Here is a 20174-nt window from a genome sequence, read left to right as displayed (position 1 = left end):
TCCAGTCCTGGGCGGGGCTTCCCGGCCTCCCACGGGGGGAGGGAGAGACCCAAGGGGAGGGACCCAAGGAGGGATGCGAGGGGGGCAGGAGTCAGCGTGTTGGAGACCTGGGCGAGGGAGACGCCGAGAGCGAGGCGCAGTGAGAGGGGGCGGGTGTAGAGGCCGAGGCACCGCCCAGAGCTCCCTGAGACGGAGACTGAGAACGCCCCCGGCCAGATCCCCCCCGAAGAGACCCGGGTAGGGACAGGGGCAGAGAGACGCCTCCAGGGGCAGAGGCCCTGGGAGGCAAAGACCCCAGGAGAGATTTACCCACCCCAGACCGAGAGCGCGGCTCAGAGTCGGACGAGGGCAGACTGTCAGAGGACAACGCCCCCCAGGTCTCCTGGGAGAACCCGGAGCGACCCCGGGGGCAGCCCGGGCCGTGTCCGGGCGAGGGTGACCTATCCTTGGTTGGGGGCGATGGGGACACAGGACCTGCAGGGCTTCCTCTTTCTCCTCTTCCTCCCGCTGCTGCAGCCGCGTGGGGCCTCGGCTGGGAGCCTGCACAGTCCAGGTAAGTATGGGCACGGCTGACTGGCCGTGTTCACCACGCTCTCCTCGGCCTCCGCCCCCAGGGCCAGACCCCCAAGGCTGGGGAAGGGCACAGAGCAGGTGGCCGGAGCAGCTGAGCAGCCCGAGGGTTCCCGCAGGGGCTGGTGCGGGGAAACTGGCTGGGGACGCAGGCGGGAGGTGGCGTAGGGGCGCGAGGATGCCCGGCGTGGGTCTGGACCTCCCCAGGCCCCGCCTTTGCCGTGCAGGCCTGTCCGAGTGTTTCCAGGTGAATGGGGCTGACTACCGCGGCCACCAGAACCGCACTGGCCCGCGCGGGGCGGGCCGCCCGTGCCTTTTCTGGGACCAGACGCAGCAACACAGTTACAGCAGCGCCAGCGACCCCCAGGGCCGCTGGGGGCTGGGCGCGCACAACTTCTGCCGGTGAGGGGCGGGGCCTGCGCTGGGGGCGTGGCTGGGCTCGCCATTGCGGGGATGGCCCGAGGCGGGGTCTCTGTGCGGGCGGGGTGGAGGTCTGCGGTGGACCGGCAACCCAGCTGCCCAAAGAACCTGGGGGCAGGGCCAGAACGAGGGGCGGGGCAGGGCCAGAACGAGGGGCGGGGCGAGGCGGGGGGCGCGGAACCCTGGCGAAAAAGGGGTCCTCCTCAGGTGCACAATTTCTGCAGAGCCTCATTTCAGGGCCAGGAGAGAAACGGACCGGGGCACTCAAAGGACCCGTATGGGCGGGACCTGGTCGGGGGGCGGTCCCTGGAGTGAGGGGACCGGCTCTTGTCACACAACTTATTTTGGGGTTCAGAGCCACAGCTGCAGTCTGAGGCAGGATGGACCGAGCGGGAGGAGAGCCGCAAAGCTCTTCTGCTTTTAAGTGGGGTTGGAGGCCAGGCGCGGTGGCCAAGCCTGTAATCTCAGCACTTTGGGAGGCCAAGGCGGGCGGATCATCTGAGGTCAGGAGTTTGAGACCTGCCTGGCTACCATGGTGAAACCCCATTTCTACTAAAAATACAAACAATTAGCCGGACACGGCGGGCGCCTGTAATTCCAGCTACTCAGGAGGCTGAGGCAGGAGAATCGCTTGAACCTGGGAGGTGGAGCTTGCAGTGAGCAGAGATCACGCCACTGGACTCCAGCCTGGGTGACAGAGCAAGACTTGGTCTCAAAAAAAAAAAAAAAAAAAAAAAAAGGTGGGGTTTGAGGGATGGAAGTGGCTGAGGCCCACGCTGGGTGGGGGTGAAGACTACAGATGGCCTCAAAGTCCTCATATATGGAGTCAAGTCTAGCAACAGCTGAAGCCTAAAAACAGCTCTCAAGGCCCTTTTAATGACTTCCCGCTGTCCACTCGGAAGTCTACGGTCCAGTTCCTTCATCAGGCAGAGCTCTGCGTGGACAAAACTGGAATTTGTGGGTGGACAGCAGGGAGCACAGCCGCTTACAGGCACAGAGCCTTGAAGGCCACTTTGAGTATAGGCCACAGGGCCAGACCTGGGTTTGCTATTCTTGGGGTGGTGGGACCCCCACCACCTCCCTCCCACCCGCAGTAACCCAGACGGTGACGTGCAGCCGTGGTGCTATGTGGCTGAGACAGAGGAGGGCATCTACTGGCGCTATTGCGACATCCCCACCTGTCACAGTGAGTGGCGCAGCTGGACAGAGGTGGGAAGGAGGGTTGTTTTTGGAGTCATGGAAGTCTGACTCTCCCCCCTCAGTGCCAGGCTACCTGGGATGCTTTGTGGACTCAGGGGCACCCCCAGCCCTCAGCGGCCCCAGCGGCACCTCCACGAAGCTCACGGTCCAAGTGTGCCTTCGCTTCTGCCGCATGAAGGGGTACCAGGTACTGCTCACGGGCCCAGACCAGTGACCCCTGACCTGGACCTAAAGACCCCACTCAACTCCTATCACTCAGTTGCCAAACCCAGACACCGCTTTCTGAACCTCCAGCCCGATTCCCACCCCGACCCCAGGCCCCACCACTTCACCCCTACCCCAGCTCCTGCCCTGGGGTCACCCAGACTGTGCTCCCAGCTGGCGGGCGTGGAGGCCGGTTACGCCTGCTTCTGTGGCTCTGAAAGCGACCTGGCCCGGGGACGCCTGGCCCCCGCCACCGACTGTGATCAGATCTGTTTCGGCCACCCCGGACAGCTGTGTGGCGGAGATGGGCGGCTGGGCGTCTATGAAGGTGAGGAGTGGGCGGGGACCAGCGGGGCCTGGCAGGGCAGGGGAGCCGCCGTGTCTTGGACCTCAGGGTCCTGACTGCCGGCTCCGCCCTCAGTGTCCGTAGGCTCCTGCCAGGGGAACTGGACGGCGCCTCAGGGCGTCATCTACTCCCCGGACTTCCCGGACGAGTACGGGCCGGACCGGAACTGCAGCTGGGCCCTGGGCCCGCCGGGCGCCGCGCTGGAGCTCACCTTCCGCCTCTTCGAGCTGGCCGACCCCCGCGACCGGCTGGAGCTGCGCGACGCGGCTTCGGGCAGCCTGCTCCGCGCCTTCGATGGCGCCCGCCCACCGCCTCCCGGGCCGCTGCGCCTGGGCACTGCCGCGCTGCTGCTCACTTTCCGAAGCGACGCGCGGGGCCACGCGCAAGGCTTCGCGCTCACCTACCGCGGTGAGCCCCGGCCCGGTGCGCCCTGCCCGCTGTTCCCACCCCGTTCTCCCCACCCCGCCTCACGCCCCTCTCCTCAGGGCTGCAGGACGCCGCCGAGGACCCAGCGGCCCCCGAGGGCTCGGCCCAGACCCCCGCGGCGCCCCTCGACGGGGCCAACGTGAGCTGCAGCCCCAGGCCTGGGGCTCCGCAGGCTGCGATGGGGGGTGAGGCGGGCGCGCGGGACGGGAGGGAGTCAGGGAGCCGCCCTCTCAAGCCCATCCTCACCGCAGCCGTGTGCCCGCAGCCCGGGTCTTCTCGACGGTGACGGCTGTCTCGGTGCTGCTGCTGCTGCTCCTGGGGCTGCTGCGTCCGCTGCGCCGACGGTGCGGGGCGCTGGGGCAGGGCCTGAGGGCGGACCTGTGGTGGGGAGCTGGGGCCCCAGAAGGGAACGGAGCTAGGAAGGAACTCCTGGGTTCTTAAGGGAGCGAGGCTTTGGGTCCACACACAGGATCGCGCGCGGGATCGCAGGTAGAGCAGGACGCTGCAGCGGGATTGGTCGGGCTCGGCTGATGTCTGTTCCCTCTCTAGGAGCTGTCTGCTGGCTCCGGGAAAAGGGTCCCCGGCGCTGGGGCCTTCCAGGGGCCCCAGGAGAAGCTGGGCTGTGTGGTACCGACAACCCCGAGGGGTGCCCCTGCCCTGCTCCCCCGGGGACCCCCAGGTTGAGGGTTCTGCTGCGGGCTACCGGCCTCTGAGTGCCTCCAGCCAGAGCTCCCTGCGCTCGCTCATCTCCGCTCTCTGACTCTGGACCCCCAGGGTCCGCTGGACTCGCCACCAGCGAGATACTGAGATGCTGTGCTGCGCCGCGCCCTACCTCGGCCTTGCGCCTGTTTAGGGGCAGCTCGGCCTCTGGTCATCTTGGGGAGACCAGAAGTCGGACAGGAAACATCTGGTGCTATTATCTGGGACTTGCCCTTACCGTGGGGGTCCAGATGGTCCAGACCAAAGGGCAAGAGAAATCCAGTCCCCTCTCCATGGACCTTTATGTGGGGTGGTCTCTGGTTTTAGAGGTCTTTGAACCCCTCTGGGGGTGATCTTAGACTGCTGTCCTCAGTGAGAGGTCACAGGTCAATAAAAACGGTCAAAAAGACCCCCACAGACTTTGAATAAAGGATCTACTTTGGTCCGGGCCTCGAAAGTTCTTCCGCGGTGGGAGGAGCATGTTAATGACCATATAGGCGCCGAGGGTTGCATGTGTCCATGCAAATGAAGGGCGTTGCACGCAGACTTTGGTGGAGCTGCCTAGAATGCAGAGAAGGACCCGGAACGCAGACAGATGGGTGGGTGGGTGGAGTCCTGTAGAAGGCGGGGGCTCAAGAGGAGGAGGATCGTGGGCAGCGTTATGCTGAAGAAGGGGTGCCTTCCTGGTCCTTGCTCAGGGTGGACGGGGCGGAGGCCAACTTTGCTTCTTTGGCCTCCAACCTTACATCTTTTCTGTTTCCTGTCTGTCCTGGGCAGGGCCCCGCAAGGATGCGCCTTGTGGGCGATAACTGGGAGCGAGTTGGGCTGAGCCCACGCTCCGAGAAGCCTGGCGCGAAGGGCAGGGCCTCTCCGGACAGCTGCGGGCGCGTGAGGCACGCCTTCACAGGCCTGGGTACCGTGGAGCGCCTTGCTGCACTCCGGAGGAGTCCGGCCGGCGGAAAGATCACTCTGGAGTCGGGGCGCACCGAATCTAGGCCGGACCCGTCCGGCAGCACCTTGGACAGAGCCCGGTCTGCAGGGTGGGGCTGGGTGGCGGGACTGTGCCCTCGAGGGTGGGTGCCCAAAGGTGCGGAGACCTGGGTGTCAGGCGGAAAGCTCGGATGCACAGCTCTGAGGGACACGAGGTGCCAGGGTCATTCTAGCGGAGCTCGCAGGACCCGGAACGTCGGGTCACAAGCCCCCAGCCACCCCATGCAAATGAGACTGGGATCCCGCATACTATGCTAGGAGGCGAGGCCTGGGCGGCCTCGGGGCGGAGCCTCCCCGCCGGCCGCGCCCATTGGCTCTCGCTGCGCCGACGTCAGGAGCCCAGCGCGCGAAACGCTGGCCTGCCGGCGGGGACTATGAGCCTGGGCGGAGCCTGGCGTCCCCTCCCGCGTCCGGCCGCGCCCGTCCTCCCGGCTGCAGAGAGACTACCGGCCACCGCTGCCGCCGCGAGCAGTCCCTGCGGCGCGACCGCCTCGGCGAAGCCGACCGCAGTGAGCTCAGGCGTCCGGTGCGTCCCCAGCCTCCACCCCGGCGCGGGGGCGTCGGACTCGCGCGTGCGCAGCGCGGGAGGGGCGCGGGCTGGGACCCCCTAGCCAGCGCGTGCGCCGATCGAGCGCAGGGCGGCGGGTGGGCGCCGGGCGCCTGGCAGTGATGGGCCTCCCCACGCTGCGGCCCCACTGAGGCGGCGGCTCGGGGACAGGAGGAGCACGGGCTGCCCGCGTGGTACGGACCATGGCGTTCCTGGCCGGGCCGCGCCTGCTGGACTGGGCCAGCTCGCCGCCGCACCTGCAGTTCAATAAGTTCGTGCTGACCGGGTACCGGCCCGCCAGCAGTGGCTCAGGTTGCCTGCGCAGCCTCTTCTACCTGCACAACGAACTGGGCAACATCTACACGCACGGTGAGCCGCGTCCCGCAACGCGCTTCCCACACCCATGGCCGCCCTCCCCGCGTTGAGCCGGGGGCTTTGAGGCCGAGGAGGGCCCCAGCGCCCAAGTCCTGGGCTGCCCCGGCCCTGGCACGGCCAGTAGCCGCGGTGACAAAGCTGCCATTGTCCCGGGCCGCGCTGCCAGCTTCCGCTTTCCCGGCGGGTGGGGGCCGGGTCAGGAGAGCGAAGCAGAGTGGGGTCTGAGCCTGCTTAATCCCTCTGAGCCCCAGGGGTAGGGAGCCTGGTGTCCAGCCTCTGTAATCCCAGCGCCCTGGGCACCGTCTCCCGCCAGCACCCAGCCGGGAGATGGTGTTGACTGCGGTGAAGAGGGCCCAGGAGGAGCCTCCCAGTGCAGCCGTCCTGACGCCCCCGCCCCAAGCAGCTCTGTCGTGGGGCTCCGCCTGGTGGCGGCTCCTTCTTCCCCCAACAGGCGCCCGGCCCCTCCTCCGCGCCCCGCGGAGCTCTGCTGACACAGCCCTGCCCGTCCTTGAGCTGCCCCAGGCAGGCAAGGGACCCTGAGCGGCCGGGCCTGGCCTGGGTGCCTTCCCCGAGTTTTTGCCAGGCCACATCCCACAAGAGTGGGCAGCCTTCGGAGCCCCATTTGGCCCCCGGGAGGCCAGTGCTAGAGGCCGGCGGGGAGGGGTGGAGAACTCCCAGAAAGGGCTAGGCTGGAATGAAACTCCCCAGGGAGAGGCCTGGGGAGATGGGACAAGCCCCTCACAGCCCCCTTCCCTTCATTCTGGACTTGTCTTCCCCTGCCTGGTCTCACCCCTTTTTGGAAGATAAAAAGGCCCAGTGCCTCTATTTGTCTGGACACTTATGAAGAGGGGAGGACTTGGCTTGGGAAGAGCAAGCTAAGTGGCCCTGGGCTGGCATCACTGCTCATGTGTCCTCTTCACAACTCAGCTTGAGGTTTCACTGCCTTAGGCTTCTCCTGTGACCTCCTGCTTGTGTGGGGAGAGCAGTGTGAGGGTGGGAGGGCGCAGGCTTGTCCTCTGCCATTGCTTACTTGCTGGGGTCACCTGGGGCCTGTTGCTCAGCCCCTCCAAGTCTGTTTCATCATCTGCAAAGTGGGGATCATGATCTCTACTTCCCAGACCATCCTGAGCCATGATAAGTAACCAGTGCCAAAAGCCGTTTGCCCAGGGCCTGCCTCTGGCCAAGGCCAGGCGACCAGCTGGATGACAGCATTACCTGGACCTGTCTTGCTCTGCCCTGTGTTGTGTCTGGACTGTGGTCCCCTTGAGGATGTGACTGAAGCTATCTGGTAGATGACTGTCTCTCTCCCTAGGGTTGGCCCTGCTGGGCTTCCTGGTGTTGGTGCCAATGACCATGCCCTGGGGTCAGCTGGGCAAGGATGGCTGGCTGGGAGGCACACACTGCGTGGCCTGCCTGGCACCCCCCGCAGGCTCCGTGCTCTATCACCTCTTTATGTGCCACCAAGGGGGCAGCACTGTGTACGCCCGGCTCCTCGCCCTGGACATGTGTGGGGTCTGCCTTGTCAACACCCTTGGTGAGTCAGGGTCCGAGGGATGGGAGCTGGAGCCCCTGGTGGGGGAGGCATGGGACACGCATACAAGCCATGGGTAGGGAAGGGCGGGCGGACCCTCACACTGACGTGCCCTCTCCTGTTCTCTCCTCTGTGCAGGGGCCCTGCCCATCATCCACTGCACCCTGGCCTGCAGGCCCTGGCTGCGCCCGGCTGCCCTGGTGGGCTACACCGTGTTGTCGGGTGTGGCCGGCTGGCGTGCCCTCACCGCCCCCTCCACTAGTGCTCGGCTCCGGGCATTTGGTTGGCAGGCTGCTGCCCGCCTGCTGGTATTTGGGGCCCGGGGAGTGGGGCTGGGCTCAGGGGCTCCAGGCTCCCTGCCTTGCTACCTTCGCATGGACGCACTGGCGCTGCTTGGGGGGCTGGTGAACGTAGCCCGCCTGCCCGAGCGCTGGGGACCCGGCCGCTTCGACTACTGGGGCAATTCCCACCAGATCATGCACCTGCTGAGCGTGGGCTCCATCCTGCAGCTGCATGCCGGCGTTGTGCCCGACCTACTCTGGGCTGCCCACCACGCCTGTCCCCGGGACTGAGCTGCCATGCCAGCCTGCCCACAGCAGCCACCAGGTGTTCTTCCCAACTTGTCTGCAAGGGGTTGGCTCCCTGGATGCTTCCAGCTCACGAGACGTCTCAGCAGGAGCCCTGTTCACCCGTTCTTCCCTGTGGACTGACCTCTTCTGCCCATGCCGTGGCACTCCAACTTCCTTCCCTGCCTTTTCCCTCCAAGCTCCTGTTTTACTGTGTCAGCTGGAAGGAAATCTTTCCCTCTTGGGACCTCTTTACCCTCTGTGACCTGTGGGGTTGGACCAGAGGGACTCTGGGGTCATGTCTTGCTCTGAGAGTTCAAGTCCTGCCAGGCCGCCAGCCCGGAGCCCTCACCCCATCCTCCTCCTCCCACTAGGCCTCTGGCCAGCCCTTTGGGCCCAGGCTTCCTGACCTCCATCTTTCTGCCCTGCATACCAGCCCTCCCAGCAGCCACAAGCTTGCCTGCCCTGGCTCCCTCCGCCCAGAGACTATGGAGTAAGGCATTCAGGGCAAAAGGACCAAGGGGGCGTGGACCCTTCTTGTACCAGCTGGCCACGGGCACAAGGGCTGCTGCTGCTGCTTCTAGGAAACTGGCACATGGAGCTCAGTGGCCTCGGATCCTGGGACCTCTGGGCCGTGCCTGCCCTCCACCTTGAGTGCCATACTCCAACAGCTCCAGGTGCCCACCAGGGATGTGCCTGCTCAGGAAACCTCTTTGTTCCACACAGCATGGGGCTTCAGCTGCTGGCCCAAGGCTAGGAGTGCTGGGTTCTACAGCAGGGCTCAGCCTCAGGGGCCTAAGACCCTGGATGACATCAATAAGGGGACAGGAAGGGCCATGTTGCCACATGAGCAAGCTTGGGTGCTCCCAAGGCTCAAATACTTTTTATTGGACATGGCCAGGCAGCGAAGACCATGGGAGTTCCCGAGGGGCCCCAGCTTTCAAGGGCGGTGGGAGGGGCACAGGATAAAAGGTTAAAAGTGCAGAGGCAGAGCCTGGGGCTCAGGTTGGGTCTAGGGTGTCCTCAAACAGGCTGAGGAGGTTCCGAGGCTCAAAGGAGGGGAAGGAGCCCCGAGGAGGCTCTGAGTCGATGTCACTTAGGTCCAGGGCATCCCTGGGAGTAGGGAGGAGAGAGTAGTGACACTCAGGATCCAAAAGCCAGCCCTGCCCACCCGAGCCCATGGATCTGCTTACCTGGGTGTGCACCTGCTCCGGGGGGTGGAGGTGCTCCCCACAGTCCGGGCCAGGACAGCCTCAGGGGAGAGTGAGGGCCTGCAGGAGGGCGGGCAAGACAAACAGGGTGTCCAGGGCTAGGGAGTACGGGATGAAACCAGCTCCGTCCCTACACAGGCTACAGGCTCTCGCCTGACAAACAGGCAGGGACCACAGTCAGGGACAATAAAAACTTGGTGCACTCTGAAAGCAGCACTTGGACAGCCTTCAAAGTCCTTCCATCTGGCTGCACTCCAAGGCCCCCTCTGTCCTTTTCAGAACACATGGACTTGACTGAGGCAGATCTGAAGTAAACTTTTAGTGAATGTAAGCCTTCCTGGAACTTCTTGTTCGCTATCAAGTGCCCCCGAGGGAGGAGGTGATGTTTGTCAGGAAGGGGCTAACTGGAGTCCCCAAGAGCTGTCTGCCCCGAGTGTGTGGTTTCCTAATTACAGCCTCTCACTCAGCTACCACGCACCAGGGACCAAGGACTTGTTCCCGGGGCAGTGCTCCCCAGACTCTAGAGGCTTTCTCTTCCCAGAGAAGGGACAATGTTTTGTCCCTGGGCACTGGCAGCCTCCACTGGTGTCGGGGATGCACGGCCGGCCACTCCCGGGGTGCCTGTGCCCTAATGTGAAGCCATGCCCTGAGCAGCCAGTCCACATGCCCAGCTGCATTAAGCCCGGCTGCACCCCACCAGTCTTGGTTCCCTTCCCCAGGGTGTGATGGGGGCCAGGTTTGTGGGAGTGGTCCCCATTCACCACAAATCTCCATGGAGCCCCAGTGATATCCCCCACCTTCCTCCCAGACCCCCATACCCTGCACTCAAACCCACCCTAAGCTGTCGTCATCCCAGTTACTGGAGAGACTGCTGTCCAGGAGCAAGCTGCAGGGTGGTGAGCCAGGCGGGGTGGCTGGCGGGCCTGGGGGCTGTAGCCAGCTGGCAGGGTGAGCCAGCCCATGCCAGAGCCAGCAGAGCAGGGCAAGCAGGGCCTGTGGGGGAGAGAAGCTCAGGATGTGGGCAGGCAGACCCTGGGGCTGGGGGCAGGGCAGGCAGCCGCCACTGTCAGGAGCTTACCTGCCACAGGGCCCACCCTCGGCTCAGGGCCTCCGCTGCCATGCACCACAGCACACCCCAGGCCCGCGGCTGCCTCAACATAGGCAGTGCCAGCAGGGCCTCGGCCGTGGCCCGCAGCTTGGGGTCCGGCTCCAGCATCATGACAAGGACAGAACGCAGCTCGGAAGACAGACCTGCCCATGAGGAAGGACCACATCAGGGTCCCAGAATGCCAACTGCACCCTAAGCCCGGCAGTGCCTCCATGGCCAGCCACTGTCTCCCCAGGAGCCCATGGCAGCACCCCCTCCCGCCCTCACCCACTCACCGGCAGTGAACTCAGGGGGCAGGTAGCCCTGGCGCAGCTGCTGCCAGCCCTCCCCACCATGGGGCAGCTCCATGTTGCATGCCACTTCCAGGATGGTGAGGCCCAGACTGGCAGGGACAGGATGGGGACAGAAGGGGGCAGGGTTGGCCCTGGGACACAGACCCAGTCCCGGGCTGCCTCTTGGAGGTGGGTGGGAGAGGGATGCTGCCTTCCTTCATCAGTCAGGGAAGGGCGGAAGCAGGGGGAAGGGAGGCCCCAGCAGGGCTGATCATGAACCCTGGGCAGGATGGGGACATCATGGAATATGGGCCCTGTTCCCAGGGAACCCATGTGCCACAGTGGTGAGTCCGCCCAGTGCCCTGATGGACAGACACCAGTTACTGCTGACAGGTATGACCATCCTGATGATCAGGGCAGTGGTTACCAGTGTGGACCCTGGAACCCAGTGCCTGGGGCCAGTCTCAGCTGCGCCACCTGCTAGCAGTGGGTTCCAGCAAGGCCCTTAACCTGGCTGTAAATGGAGTGACAATTGTTTCTCCCGTAGAGCTGTGAGGAGGCGGCAGGTTACACAAAGTGGCTCTGGAGGGTTCGAGGCTCACAGGCAGCCTGACCAGAAAGCCTCTCCACTGGAGGGCAGGGACAGTGTCTCAGCCTCGTGGCTCTGAGGCCGGGTGTCCTGGGCTAGGGTGGAGCTTCCCTCCTGAGGAACAGAGCTTCCGTCCCAGGAAGGGCCTCCCACAGCCTGTCAAACACCTGGCATGCCCTGGTCCCCACCTGAACACATCCGCTGCTGTCCCATAGGAGCCCTGCAGCAGCTCAGGGGCCATGTAGCGGGGGTCTCCCTCCTGGACCTCGCCAGCTCCTGCTGTACCCAGCTCCACCAGCAATCCGAAGTCACCCAGCTTGCAGCGGCCCCGGGGCCCCAGGAAGATGTTGGCAGGCTTGACATCAAGGTGCACCAGGCCCTGGCCATGCAGGTGGGCCAGGGCAAGCAGCATATCCCGCAGGTAGCCCCAGACCTGGGCCTCAGGCAGGCTGGCGCCCCAGGCTTCACAGTGCTGCTGCAGGCTGGGCCCGCACAGCTCCGTCTGCAGGTACAGGATGCCGCCCTCCTCCCAGGCCTGCTCCAGCCTCACGCAGCATGGGTGCTGCCCCACCTTCTCGTGGCTGCCCACCTCGGCCAGCTTGCGGGCCCGGTCCTTGGGGCCCCGGAATGGTGACATGGAACGCTTTACCGCATAAAGCCGCCCGTCCTCCTTGGAGCGCACCTGGAAGGGAGGTGGTACCCACATGCAGGGTGGGGGTGAGCCACAAGTGGCACAATCAGGTAGGGGGACAACCTGACAGATCCCATTAAGGGTTCACACACGGGGGACAGTGGTATAGCTGGTATCTGTCTCAGACCCCTGCCCAGGGCAACAGCAAAACCAGACAAACCTCCATCCCTGAGGCTGGGTCTGTGGAGACCCAGCGATGGAGGAGCCAGGGCCAACCTGCACTGACCCCAGGGGACCTCCTGGATGTGTCAGAAGGTAGAAAAAGCAGCTGCAGAGCAACACAGGCAGCACAGGCTGTGATGTGAAAAGTGGGCTCCCCTGTGAGAAAGCTGACCTGGGGGCCAATGTTGTTTGTACTTTTTAACAAAATTGTCTTCATATAGGACTCGTACAAGGGAAAACTATTCTTTTTTTTTTTTTTTTTTTTTTTTTTTGAGACGGAGTCTCGCTCTGTCGCCCAAGCTGGAGTGCAGTGGCGCGATCCTGGCTCACTGAAAGCTCCACCTCCTGGGTTCACGCCATTCTCCTGCCTCAGCCTCCCGAGTAGCTGGGACTACAGGCGCCCGCCACCGCGCCCGGCTCATTTTTTGTATTTTTAGTAGAGACGGGGTTTCACCGTGGTCTTGATCTCCTGACCTTGTGATCCGCCCGCCTCGGCCTCCCAAAGTGCTGGGATTACAGGCTTGAGCCACCGCGCCCAGCCGGGAAAACTATTCTTTAAAAGAAAATATAAATGACTGGAAACTGTGTTTAAGAAAAACAAGGTGGCAGGCAGGGGGTAGCTCAGAGCCTGCCAGCCTGGGGAGGGCTGGCCAGGCACTGCACTCAGGGCCGGTGCCAGGGGCCAGGCAGACTCGCCAAGGACCCTGCACAGCTGGCGCCAGGGCCTGAGGAGATGGCACAGGGGCTGCCACAGCACGTGCCAGGTTCTGGACAAGGGGCCAGTGTGCACAGAGCAGCCCCTGGAGGGGCCAGCATTGGGGGTGATGAGAGCAGCCAAGTCAAATGTGGAGGGAGCCTGTGAGCCCAGTAGGGACAGGATGTAGGGAACGGAAGGGGATCAGGCTGCCCAGGACCCTGTCCCACCACAGGAGGGGCAGAGACACAAAGGAGGTCCTCTAGATGGGCCTGGAAGGTGTTCCCTCACTCACCTTGAAGACCTCTCCGTAGGAGCCATGGCCCAGGCGGCTGAGCCTCTGGAAGCTCTGCTGGAAGAAGGACTCTGGCCGGCTTGGGTCATACCCAGGGCTCTGCAGAGTCTCTGAGACCTTGCCCCGGAATGACACCCGCCGGGGCTGCAGCTGGTGCCAGCCTGGGGTCCGAGGAGGGAAGAGGCGGCTGATGGGGATGCTGCCCTTGGCAGGGGGCGGGGGTGGGAGGCTCCGGCTGAGCCCCCTGGGTCTCTTGAGGGAGAATCCAGGTTCTGCGTGGCGGAAGTAGGCCGGGACTGGGATGGGGGTGCCACTCAGGGGTGGTGGGGTGCCCTCCGTGGGCATGGGCATGGCCAGTGCAGGAGGCCCTGGGGACAGAGACAGAGGCTGAGTACACGGCAGTGTGTCCACTCTGATACCACCTGACCTTGTGGTCCCAAAGAGGCCACAGAAGAGAGCTGTCTACACCACACACTTACGCTACTTCAAACGGCCATGGGGGCAATACGCACCTACCAAGAAAAGGCAGAGGACAGACTCACACTCACCTGCCCACTGGGCTGTTGTATTTTAGAGACAATAGAAACATAAGAGAAAAACCATGGGGCCCGTGTTCTTGAGAGTCTTGTGGTCGGGTAGAGGTTAAGACCAAGGCAGTTTGGGGTCAGACGGGCTGCGCCTGCATCCCTGCCCTTGTCTTGGTCAGCTCTTTGACCCTAGACTACACAACCTCTTCCAAGACCACACGGGCCCACGATCCCTTATCTCCAGTTCCAAAGTGAAAACCCAGAATCCCTCAAGTATCTTTCTTTTTCATATCTGTCATGCCAAAACCCAGCTAGTGGTGTCCACTTCCAGAATGGCAGTGTGCACAGCCCCATGGACGCCTCCCCCAGGGAAACAGCACAACTGGTGACGATTATTCAAAAGCAAGCACTGAAAGCCTCTGGGCATGGTGCCCAGGGCACACAGCAAACAAAGGTTTACACAAGAAAACCTGCCAAGGCCTGGGAATAACAGCAAGCCTATTGGTACCTGAGCCATGACACTCCTGCCCTGCCACCTCCAGCACCCCTCTCCCCCTGCCTAGCACTGTGGGCAGGTGTGGCCAAGAAGAAGGGCTCCCTCTCCCCCAGCTCCCTGTCAAGGGTTAGGGTGTTTGCCCAGGAGGGCCAGGTTCTCAGCACTTCTCAACCCTCCAAGCTCCACGTGGCAGAGGCTAAATTCCAGCTGAATGTGGCAGACAGGCCGGGGGCTCCCTTCTTCCACCTGCCCCCACACACAGAATAGAAGCTGTATCTCAGGCCTGGCAGGCTGGGAACGTGGAGGCCCAGCTCATTTGTAGGAAGGAGGTTCCACACTGGGAGAGGGAAACCAAGAAGGCCAGAGGCTCCTGCATGACCCAGCGACCTGCTCCTAAAGCAACAGCAGCGCTCAGAGAGGTGCACTGCTGTCCTGCCCCCAGTTTCACAGCATGGCTCAGACAGAGATTTAGCCTAAAGGTAGACATAGGTCATAAACAGAGTTCTAGGCCGGGCATGGTGGCTCATGCCTGTAATCCCAGCACTTTGGGAGGCCGAGGCAGGTGGATGGCTTGAGGTCAGGAGTTCAAGACCACCCTGCCCAACATGGTGAAACCCCGTCTCTACTAAAAATGCAAAAATTAGCTGGGCATGGTGGCGTGCGCCTATAATCCCAGCTACTCGGCAGGCTGAGGCAGGAGAATTGCTTGAACCTGGTAGGCAGAGGTTGCAGTGGGCCAAGATCGTACCATTGTACTTCAGGCTGGGTAACAGAGCCAGACTCCGTCTCAAAAAAAAAAAAAAAAAACCACACACCAAAAAAACAGAGTTCTCCCCACCCACCACCCCCCTGAAAATTGGCTTGATTTGAAACAGTGCATAGGGAAGTTCAAGTTTAAAGGGGCTGTCAAAATCAGTGGAGGTTTTGGTGGTGTGCTGTTAAGAGACTGGTACCTGTATTAGGGCAACCAGCTGAACCATAAGCCAGCTGGTTTACCACAGAGAAGTGGGGAAAGAGATAGGTAGAAAAAGTCTGCCTGCAGTCAGAACAAACCTCACTGACCTCAAAAGCCACCCTGTCAAAGGAGCTCAAAATTAATTGGATCTGGCCGGGTACAGTGGCTCATGCCTGTAATCCCAGCACTTTAGGAGGTTGAGGTGAGTAGATCACTTGAGGTCAGGAGTTCAAGACCAGCCTGACCAACATGGTGAAACCCCATCTCTACTAAAATACAAAAATTAGCCAGGTGTGGTGGTGCATGCCTGTAGTCCCATCTACTCGAGAGGCTGAGGCAGGGGAATTGCTGGAACCTGGGAGGGAAAGATTACAGTGAGCCGAGATCGTGCTGCTGCACTCCAGCCTGGGCAACAGAGCGAGACTCTGTCTCAAAACAACACAAAAAAAAATTTAATTGGATGAGCCTGTGGAACAATTTATGCCCCAAGGTATTGTTTGTTTGCTTGTTTTTGAGACAGGGTCTCACTCTGTTGCCCAGGCTGGAGTGCAGTGGTATGATCTCGGCTCACTGCAGCCTCCAACTCCCAGGTTCAAGTAATTCTCTTGCCTCAGCCTCCTGAGTAGCTGGGAATGCAGGCATGTGCCAACACACTAGGATAATTTTTATATTTTTAGTAGAGATGTGGTTTCACCGTGTTGGTGAGGCTGGTGCACCAAAGTATTATAAAAAACAATAGAGCAGCCTGGCATGGTGGCTCACACCTGTAATCCCAGCACTTTGGGAGGCCGAGGCAGGTGGATCACAAGGTCAGGAATTCAAGACCAGCCTGGCCAAGATGGTGAAACCCCATTTCTACTAAAAAATACAAAAAAAAAAAAAAAAAAAAAAAAATTAGCTGGGCGTGGTGGCGGGTGCCTGTAATCCCAGCTACTCGGGAGGCTGAGGCAAAGAATTGCTAATTGCTTGAATCCAGCAGGTGGAGGTTGCAGTGAGCGGAGATCATGCCACTGCACTCCAGCCTGGGCAACAGAGTGAGACTCCGTCTCAAAACAAACAAACAAACAAAAAACAATAGAGCAACAAACTGGTCACTGGTGGAGCCTAATAGTTGGGTGTGATTGGGGGAAAAAAATAGAGTGGGCCCTCCTAAAACCACGCTTGTCCCAGGGTGGCTGTGCACATGTCCATGGCTGTATCCTCAGGGGAGTGGCATGAGAGGCCTCACATTTCAGGGTACATAGACTGCAATACAATAGTCCAGCCAGTCACCAACAAATAAACGATCACAGACCCTGGAGGAGGGTGGAGAGCCAGTATGCACAGTTACTACAACATATTACCAAAAATGTCCAGTTTTCACCAATAAATTACAAGATATACAGACACAAGAGGGTATGACCCATACACACGAAAGAACAAAACAGGCAACAGAAACTGCCCCAATGTCACTTTTTTTTTCTTGAGACAGGGTCACACTATATCACCCAGGCTGGAGTGCAGTGGTAGGATCTCAGCTTACTGCAACCTCTGCCTCCCAGGCTCAAGGGATCCTCCCACTTTTGCCTCCTGAGTAGCTGGGACTACAGCCTTGCACCATCATACCTGACTAATTTTTGTATATCATGTAGAGACGGGGTTTCACCGTGTTGCCCAGGCTGGTCTCAAACTCCTGGACTTGAGCGAACTGCCCACCTCAACCTCCCAAAGTGCTGGGATTACAGGGGTGAACCACCACATCCGGCCTCCAGATGTCAGATTTAACAAAGACTTCAAAGCAAGCTGGGAGCGGTGGCTCACGCCTGTAATCCCAGCACTTTGGGAGGCCGAGGCAGGTGGATGACCTGAGGTCAAGAGTTCGAGACCAGCCTGGCCAATACGGTGAAACCCCATCTCTACTACAAATACAAAAATTAGCTGGGCGTGCTGGTGCATGCCTGTAATCCCAGCTACTCAGGAGGCTAAAGCAGGAGAATTGCTTGAACCCAGGAGGCAGAGGTTGCAGTGAGCCAAGATTGTGTCACTGCACTCCAGCCTGGGCAACAGAGTGAAACTCCATCACAAAAAAATATATATAATAATAATAATAAATAAAAATCTAAAAAGAGCAGTCTCCAGTATCTGAGGGAGTAGAGAGGGAAGGGGAGGGATGCTACCTGGGCCTGGCTGGCAGGCTGCCCTCCATCTTGCGGAGACTCTTCCTCTGATTCTAATTACCTCAGAGTCCCAGACCAGGGTTTCTCCAAGTCAGGAGCCACCGTATTGGGATCTTCGAGGTCACTGGTCACAAACACAGCCTCCAGGCCCAACCCTGGCAGCCTTGGGGACCTGGACCTGTGCATCTTAACCCAGTTCTCCCACCATCCCTATGACTTACGTTCTAGCATGACTGGCCTGGCCCAACAGCCTCAGTGGTGGGATGCGGGAGGTAGGAGCAGGGGCTCCCACGTGAATCCAGGGTGTCCCTGAGCTAAGGCCAGGCAGGGGTGACCTCCACAGCTTCCAGAGCCCTGGGCGATTGGGCCGTCTCGCCTCACCCTCTCACCAGGCCCAACACATCTGCGGGCCACCTTTCCGGGTAGACTGTAAGTTCCTTCCAGGCAGGGCCGCGGCTGAGTTCACTCCGTGGGTGTGGGGAAACCCTGGCAAACAGAGCAGTGGATGGGCTGTCACGGGAAGGGGCTGTCACCAAGGAAGAGGGGCTGTTGCAGGAGAAGAGGGGCTGTCACTGGGGGAGGGCCTGTCACCAGGGAGGGGCTGTCACTGGGGGAAGGCGTGTCACCGGGGGAGGGGCTGTCTTTGGGGGAGGGGCTGTCACGGGGGAAGGGCCGTCACGGGGAGCGCGGTGGCGCGGGGTTGATGGACAGCAGGCGGGGTCTCCGGGAGGGACGAGTAGGGCGGGGCCGCCGCTGGGAAGGGGCTCGGGGCAAGGGAACCAGGAATTGGGGAGGACGAGAGGCAGGGGCTGGCGGGGGCGGGCCTGAGGGGATGCGGGCGGGCCGCCCGGGAGGCCTGAGGGGCAGGGGTGACGCCGACCGGGCGAGGCGGAGGGGAGCGGCGAGGTGGCCACGCCGAGGCCCCTCATGGCGGGGTCTGGACTTACCTGGGGCGGCTGGGCGGGGCGCGGGTCCGCGAGGGCCCAGATTCCGGGTCCGCGGAGGCCACGGGAGCCCTCGGGTGGCCCAGCGGGCCGGAGTCTGCCGTCGACTGCTCCGGACGCCCGGGCGGAGGACACCCCTGAGGGGGAACGGCCCGTGAACGCGCGCGGAGTCGCTCGCGCCAAAAATTCCAAACCGGCCTCGAGGCCCCTCCCCCTCCCCTGTGCAGCCCGTCAGGGGTGCCCAGGCTCCGGGGCTCCTCCCCTCGTGCTGCGTGCGCGCCGCCGCCCCGCCGCGCCGCTCACTGCGCAGGCGCACAGGGTCCTCTGCGCTGGCCCAGGCCGTGGGCGGCCGGGCCTCACTCGCCCTCTAGCGCTTGCCGCCTAGTCCTTGGGACGTCCACTGCACTCCAGGCCTCGCTCCCGACACCCACCGTCCTCCCTGGGCTGGTGTATTGTTTGGGTCCCTGAAAGGGACGGCTATCCCGATGCTCGAAGCAGGCATAGCCCCAGGGTTACTCCGGGTAGGACCAGGAAGTCCCTACGACCTCCCGGGTCCCGGCACCCTACTTCTCACTCGGGTCATGTTCTGAGCCAGAGTCGCAGTGGCAGGCCAAACACACGACCCCCAACTCCTAGCGCGCGGCTTCGGAAGCCAGAAAAAGCCGCCTCTTCCAGGAAACTCTCCAGACAGGCAGGGCTCTGCTTGGCCCGACCTCGCCTACCTGCAGCTTCCCTGCCAACAGGCCCCAGCCACTTTTTTTTTTTTTTGAGACAGGGTCTCACTGTCACCAAGGCTGGAATGCAGTGGTGCAGTCCCCAGGTTCAGGCAGTCCTCCCACCTCAGCCTGCCGAGTGTGTGACATCACAGGCCCGCGCCACCGCACTCGGCTCATATATTTTACTTTATTTTGAGACAGTGTCTCATTCTGTCGTCCAGGCTGGAGTGTAGTGGCGAGATCTTGGCTCACTATAACTTCCGCCTTCCAGGCTCAAGCGATCCTCCCACCTGAGCCTCTTGAGTGGCTGGGACCACAGGCGCGCGCCACCACACCCAACTAATTTTTGCATTTTTTTGTAGAGACGGTGTTTTACCATGTTGGCCAGGCTAGTCTCGGACTTCTGACCTCAAGCGATCCGCCCGCCTCGGCCTCCCAGAGGGCTGGGATTACACAGCGACTGGCCGCAGGATCATAGTTCACTGCAGCCTCGAGCAGCCACTTCCGGGGCAGCTCCTCCATTCTCTGAGTTTGAGACTTGCTCTCGGCTCAAATCCCTTCAGCGCCGTCCTGGCTGAACGACCTTGGGAATGCACTGAGCCTTTCTGAGCTTGGGATTAGTCTCCTCTCCTGAAAAAAACAGCTGAGGATGCTGAGATGATCCCCTAATGTGATTAGTAGAGGCCCTCGCGGGGCAAGCCGGGCTAGGGATTGTTACTTCCCTCACCTAGGGGCTCTTTATCCGTTTAACTGGGTGGGAGGAGTCATGCTTCCGGCCAACCCTCCCCCAAACGCTGGCCTTCTCACCCACACCTCTCCTTCCGCCTTATTTTTGCTATCCTTCTGCCTTATTTTTGCTATTGTCCTAATCTCTGTCTGATGTTCTATCTTTTGTTTGTGAGTTTACTTGTTGACTACCTGCTCCTCCTAGCCCTGGCCTCCAGAACCAGCCCCCCAAACCCTTCGTGCCCCCCAGAAGTCTCTGACAGGTGATGGACTGCAAAGCTTCCCACCCATTCAGTGCCTCCACCCTCTGTAAACGCTCTGTGCATGGAGCAGCAGTGTAGGGGAGGAGAGGCTGGGATCCTGGCTGGGGGCGGCAGCCCACCTGCCTGCCCCTTTCCTTGTCCTTTGCATCTCTGGCAGCTGTGCCCCAGTGACTCAGGCAGGATCCTTGTTGATGACTCCAGACTGGCCCCCAGGAGGCCTGGGGCACACACAGGCCCCTCCCCAGCGCTACCTCTGCCAGCCCCATCTCCCCGACAGGTCCCCTTCCAACCGCCCATTTTTGAAAATCTGATTCACAATGATAATTAAAAAAAAAAAAAAAAAAGCATTGAAACACATGCTTCCGATGTAAATTTCACTGTGTGAGGAAAGGCTGTAATATAAATATATGTAAATGGAAATAAGGAGAGGGAGCAGGTAAGTGCGTGGACTGGTGTGAGGGAAACTAGGGCTGCGATCCTGTCTGTCCCAGTTTC

General features: G+C 61.4%; 3 protein-coding genes across 7 annotated transcripts; 2 read left to right on the top strand and 1 right to left on the bottom strand.

The window, feature by feature from the left end:
• The first annotated feature begins 214 nt into the window (after positions 1-214).
• KREMEN2 (kringle containing transmembrane protein 2) lies at positions 215-4313 on the top strand. Of its 4 annotated transcripts, none has more exons than XM_050774373.1 (9): positions 215-553; positions 798-972; positions 2085-2176; positions 2253-2377; positions 2686-2722; positions 2816-3148; positions 3226-3351; positions 3432-3510; positions 3716-4313. In XM_050774373.1, exons 1-9 carry the CDS (start codon positions 460-462, stop codon positions 3924-3926), a joined length of 1272 nt encoding a protein of 423 aa, XP_050630330.1. In that variant the 5' UTR covers positions 215-459; the 3' UTR covers positions 3927-4313. The 4 variants fall into 4 exon arrangements, with proteins under 4 accessions (XP_050630330.1, XP_050630329.1, XP_050630332.1 ...); XM_050774372.1 differs by having other exon boundaries at positions 2569-2722; XM_050774375.1 differs by lacking the exon at positions 3432-3510.
• Positions 4314-5285: 972 nt separating this feature from the next.
• Positions 5286-9416, top strand: PAQR4 (progestin and adipoQ receptor family member 4). 2 transcript variants are annotated; one of them, XM_050774505.1, is made up of 4 exons: positions 5286-5771; positions 7090-7311; positions 7447-7616; positions 7818-9416. In XM_050774505.1, the coding sequence occupies exons 1-4, from the start codon at positions 5606-5608 to the stop codon at positions 7878-7880; spliced, it is 621 nt and encodes a 206-aa protein (XP_050630462.1). In that variant the 5' UTR covers positions 5286-5605; the 3' UTR covers positions 7881-9416. The 2 variants fall into 2 exon arrangements, with proteins under 2 accessions (XP_050630462.1, XP_050630461.1); XM_050774504.1 differs by having other exon boundaries at positions 7447-9416.
• Positions 8714-18163, bottom strand: PKMYT1 (protein kinase, membrane associated tyrosine/threonine 1). The gene is made up of 9 exons (XM_050774644.1): positions 17978-18163; positions 17252-17516; positions 12897-13264; positions 11243-11736; positions 10469-10575; positions 10164-10336; positions 9921-10078; positions 9068-9145; positions 8714-8987 (listed from the first exon to the last, which is right to left on the bottom strand). Exons 2-9 carry the CDS (start codon positions 17259-17261, stop codon positions 8876-8878), a joined length of 1500 nt encoding a protein of 499 aa, XP_050630601.1. The 5' UTR covers positions 17262-17516; positions 17978-18163; the 3' UTR covers positions 8714-8875.
• Between the last annotated feature and the right edge of the window lie 2011 nt (positions 18164-20174).

The sequence above is a fragment of the Macaca thibetana genome, chromosome 20, assembly GCF_024542745.1.
Source record: "Macaca thibetana thibetana isolate TM-01 chromosome 20, ASM2454274v1, whole genome shotgun sequence".
Lineage (NCBI taxonomy): Eukaryota > Metazoa > Chordata > Mammalia > Primates > Cercopithecidae > Macaca > Macaca thibetana.
This window is presented reverse-complemented; position numbering and strand designations above follow the sequence as displayed.

What these genes read in the sequence shown, in the direction of transcription:
- PAQR4 (XM_050774504.1), top strand. Translation starts at nt 5,606, where the DNA reads ATGGCGTTCCTGGCCGGGCCGCGCCTGCTGGACTGGGCCAGCTCGCCG. An exon ending in GGGCAACATCTACACGCACG is followed by an intron (nt 5,772 to 7,089) that starts GTGAGCCGCGTC and finishes CTCTCTCCCTAG; the next exon opens with GGTTGGCCCTGCTGGGCTTC. An exon ending in CTGCCTTGTCAACACCCTTG is followed by an intron (nt 7,312 to 7,446) that starts GTGAGTCAGGGT and finishes TCCTCTGTGCAG; the next exon opens with GGGCCCTGCCCATCATCCAC.
- KREMEN2 (XM_050774372.1), top strand. Translation starts at nt 460, where the DNA reads ATGGGGACACAGGACCTGCAGGGCTTCCTCTTTCTCCTCTTCCTCCCG. An exon ending in TGGGAGCCTGCACAGTCCAG is followed by an intron (nt 554 to 797) that starts GTAAGTATGGGC and finishes TTTGCCGTGCAG; the next exon opens with GCCTGTCCGAGTGTTTCCAG. An exon ending in CTGCGTCCGCTGCGCCGACG is followed by an intron (nt 3,511 to 3,715) that starts GTGCGGGGCGCT and finishes TTCCCTCTCTAG; the next exon opens with GAGCTGTCTGCTGGCTCCGG.
- PKMYT1 (XM_050774644.1), bottom strand. An exon ending in CCTACGGAGAGGTCTTCAAG is followed by an intron (nt 11,737 to 12,896) that starts GTGAGTGAGGGA and finishes CCTCCCTTCCAG; the next exon opens with GTGCGCTCCAAGGAGGACGG. An exon ending in GCCCCCTGAGTTCACTGCCG is followed by an intron (nt 10,337 to 10,468) that starts GTGAGTGGGTGA and finishes CCTCATGGGCAG; the next exon opens with GTCTGTCTTCCGAGCTGCGT.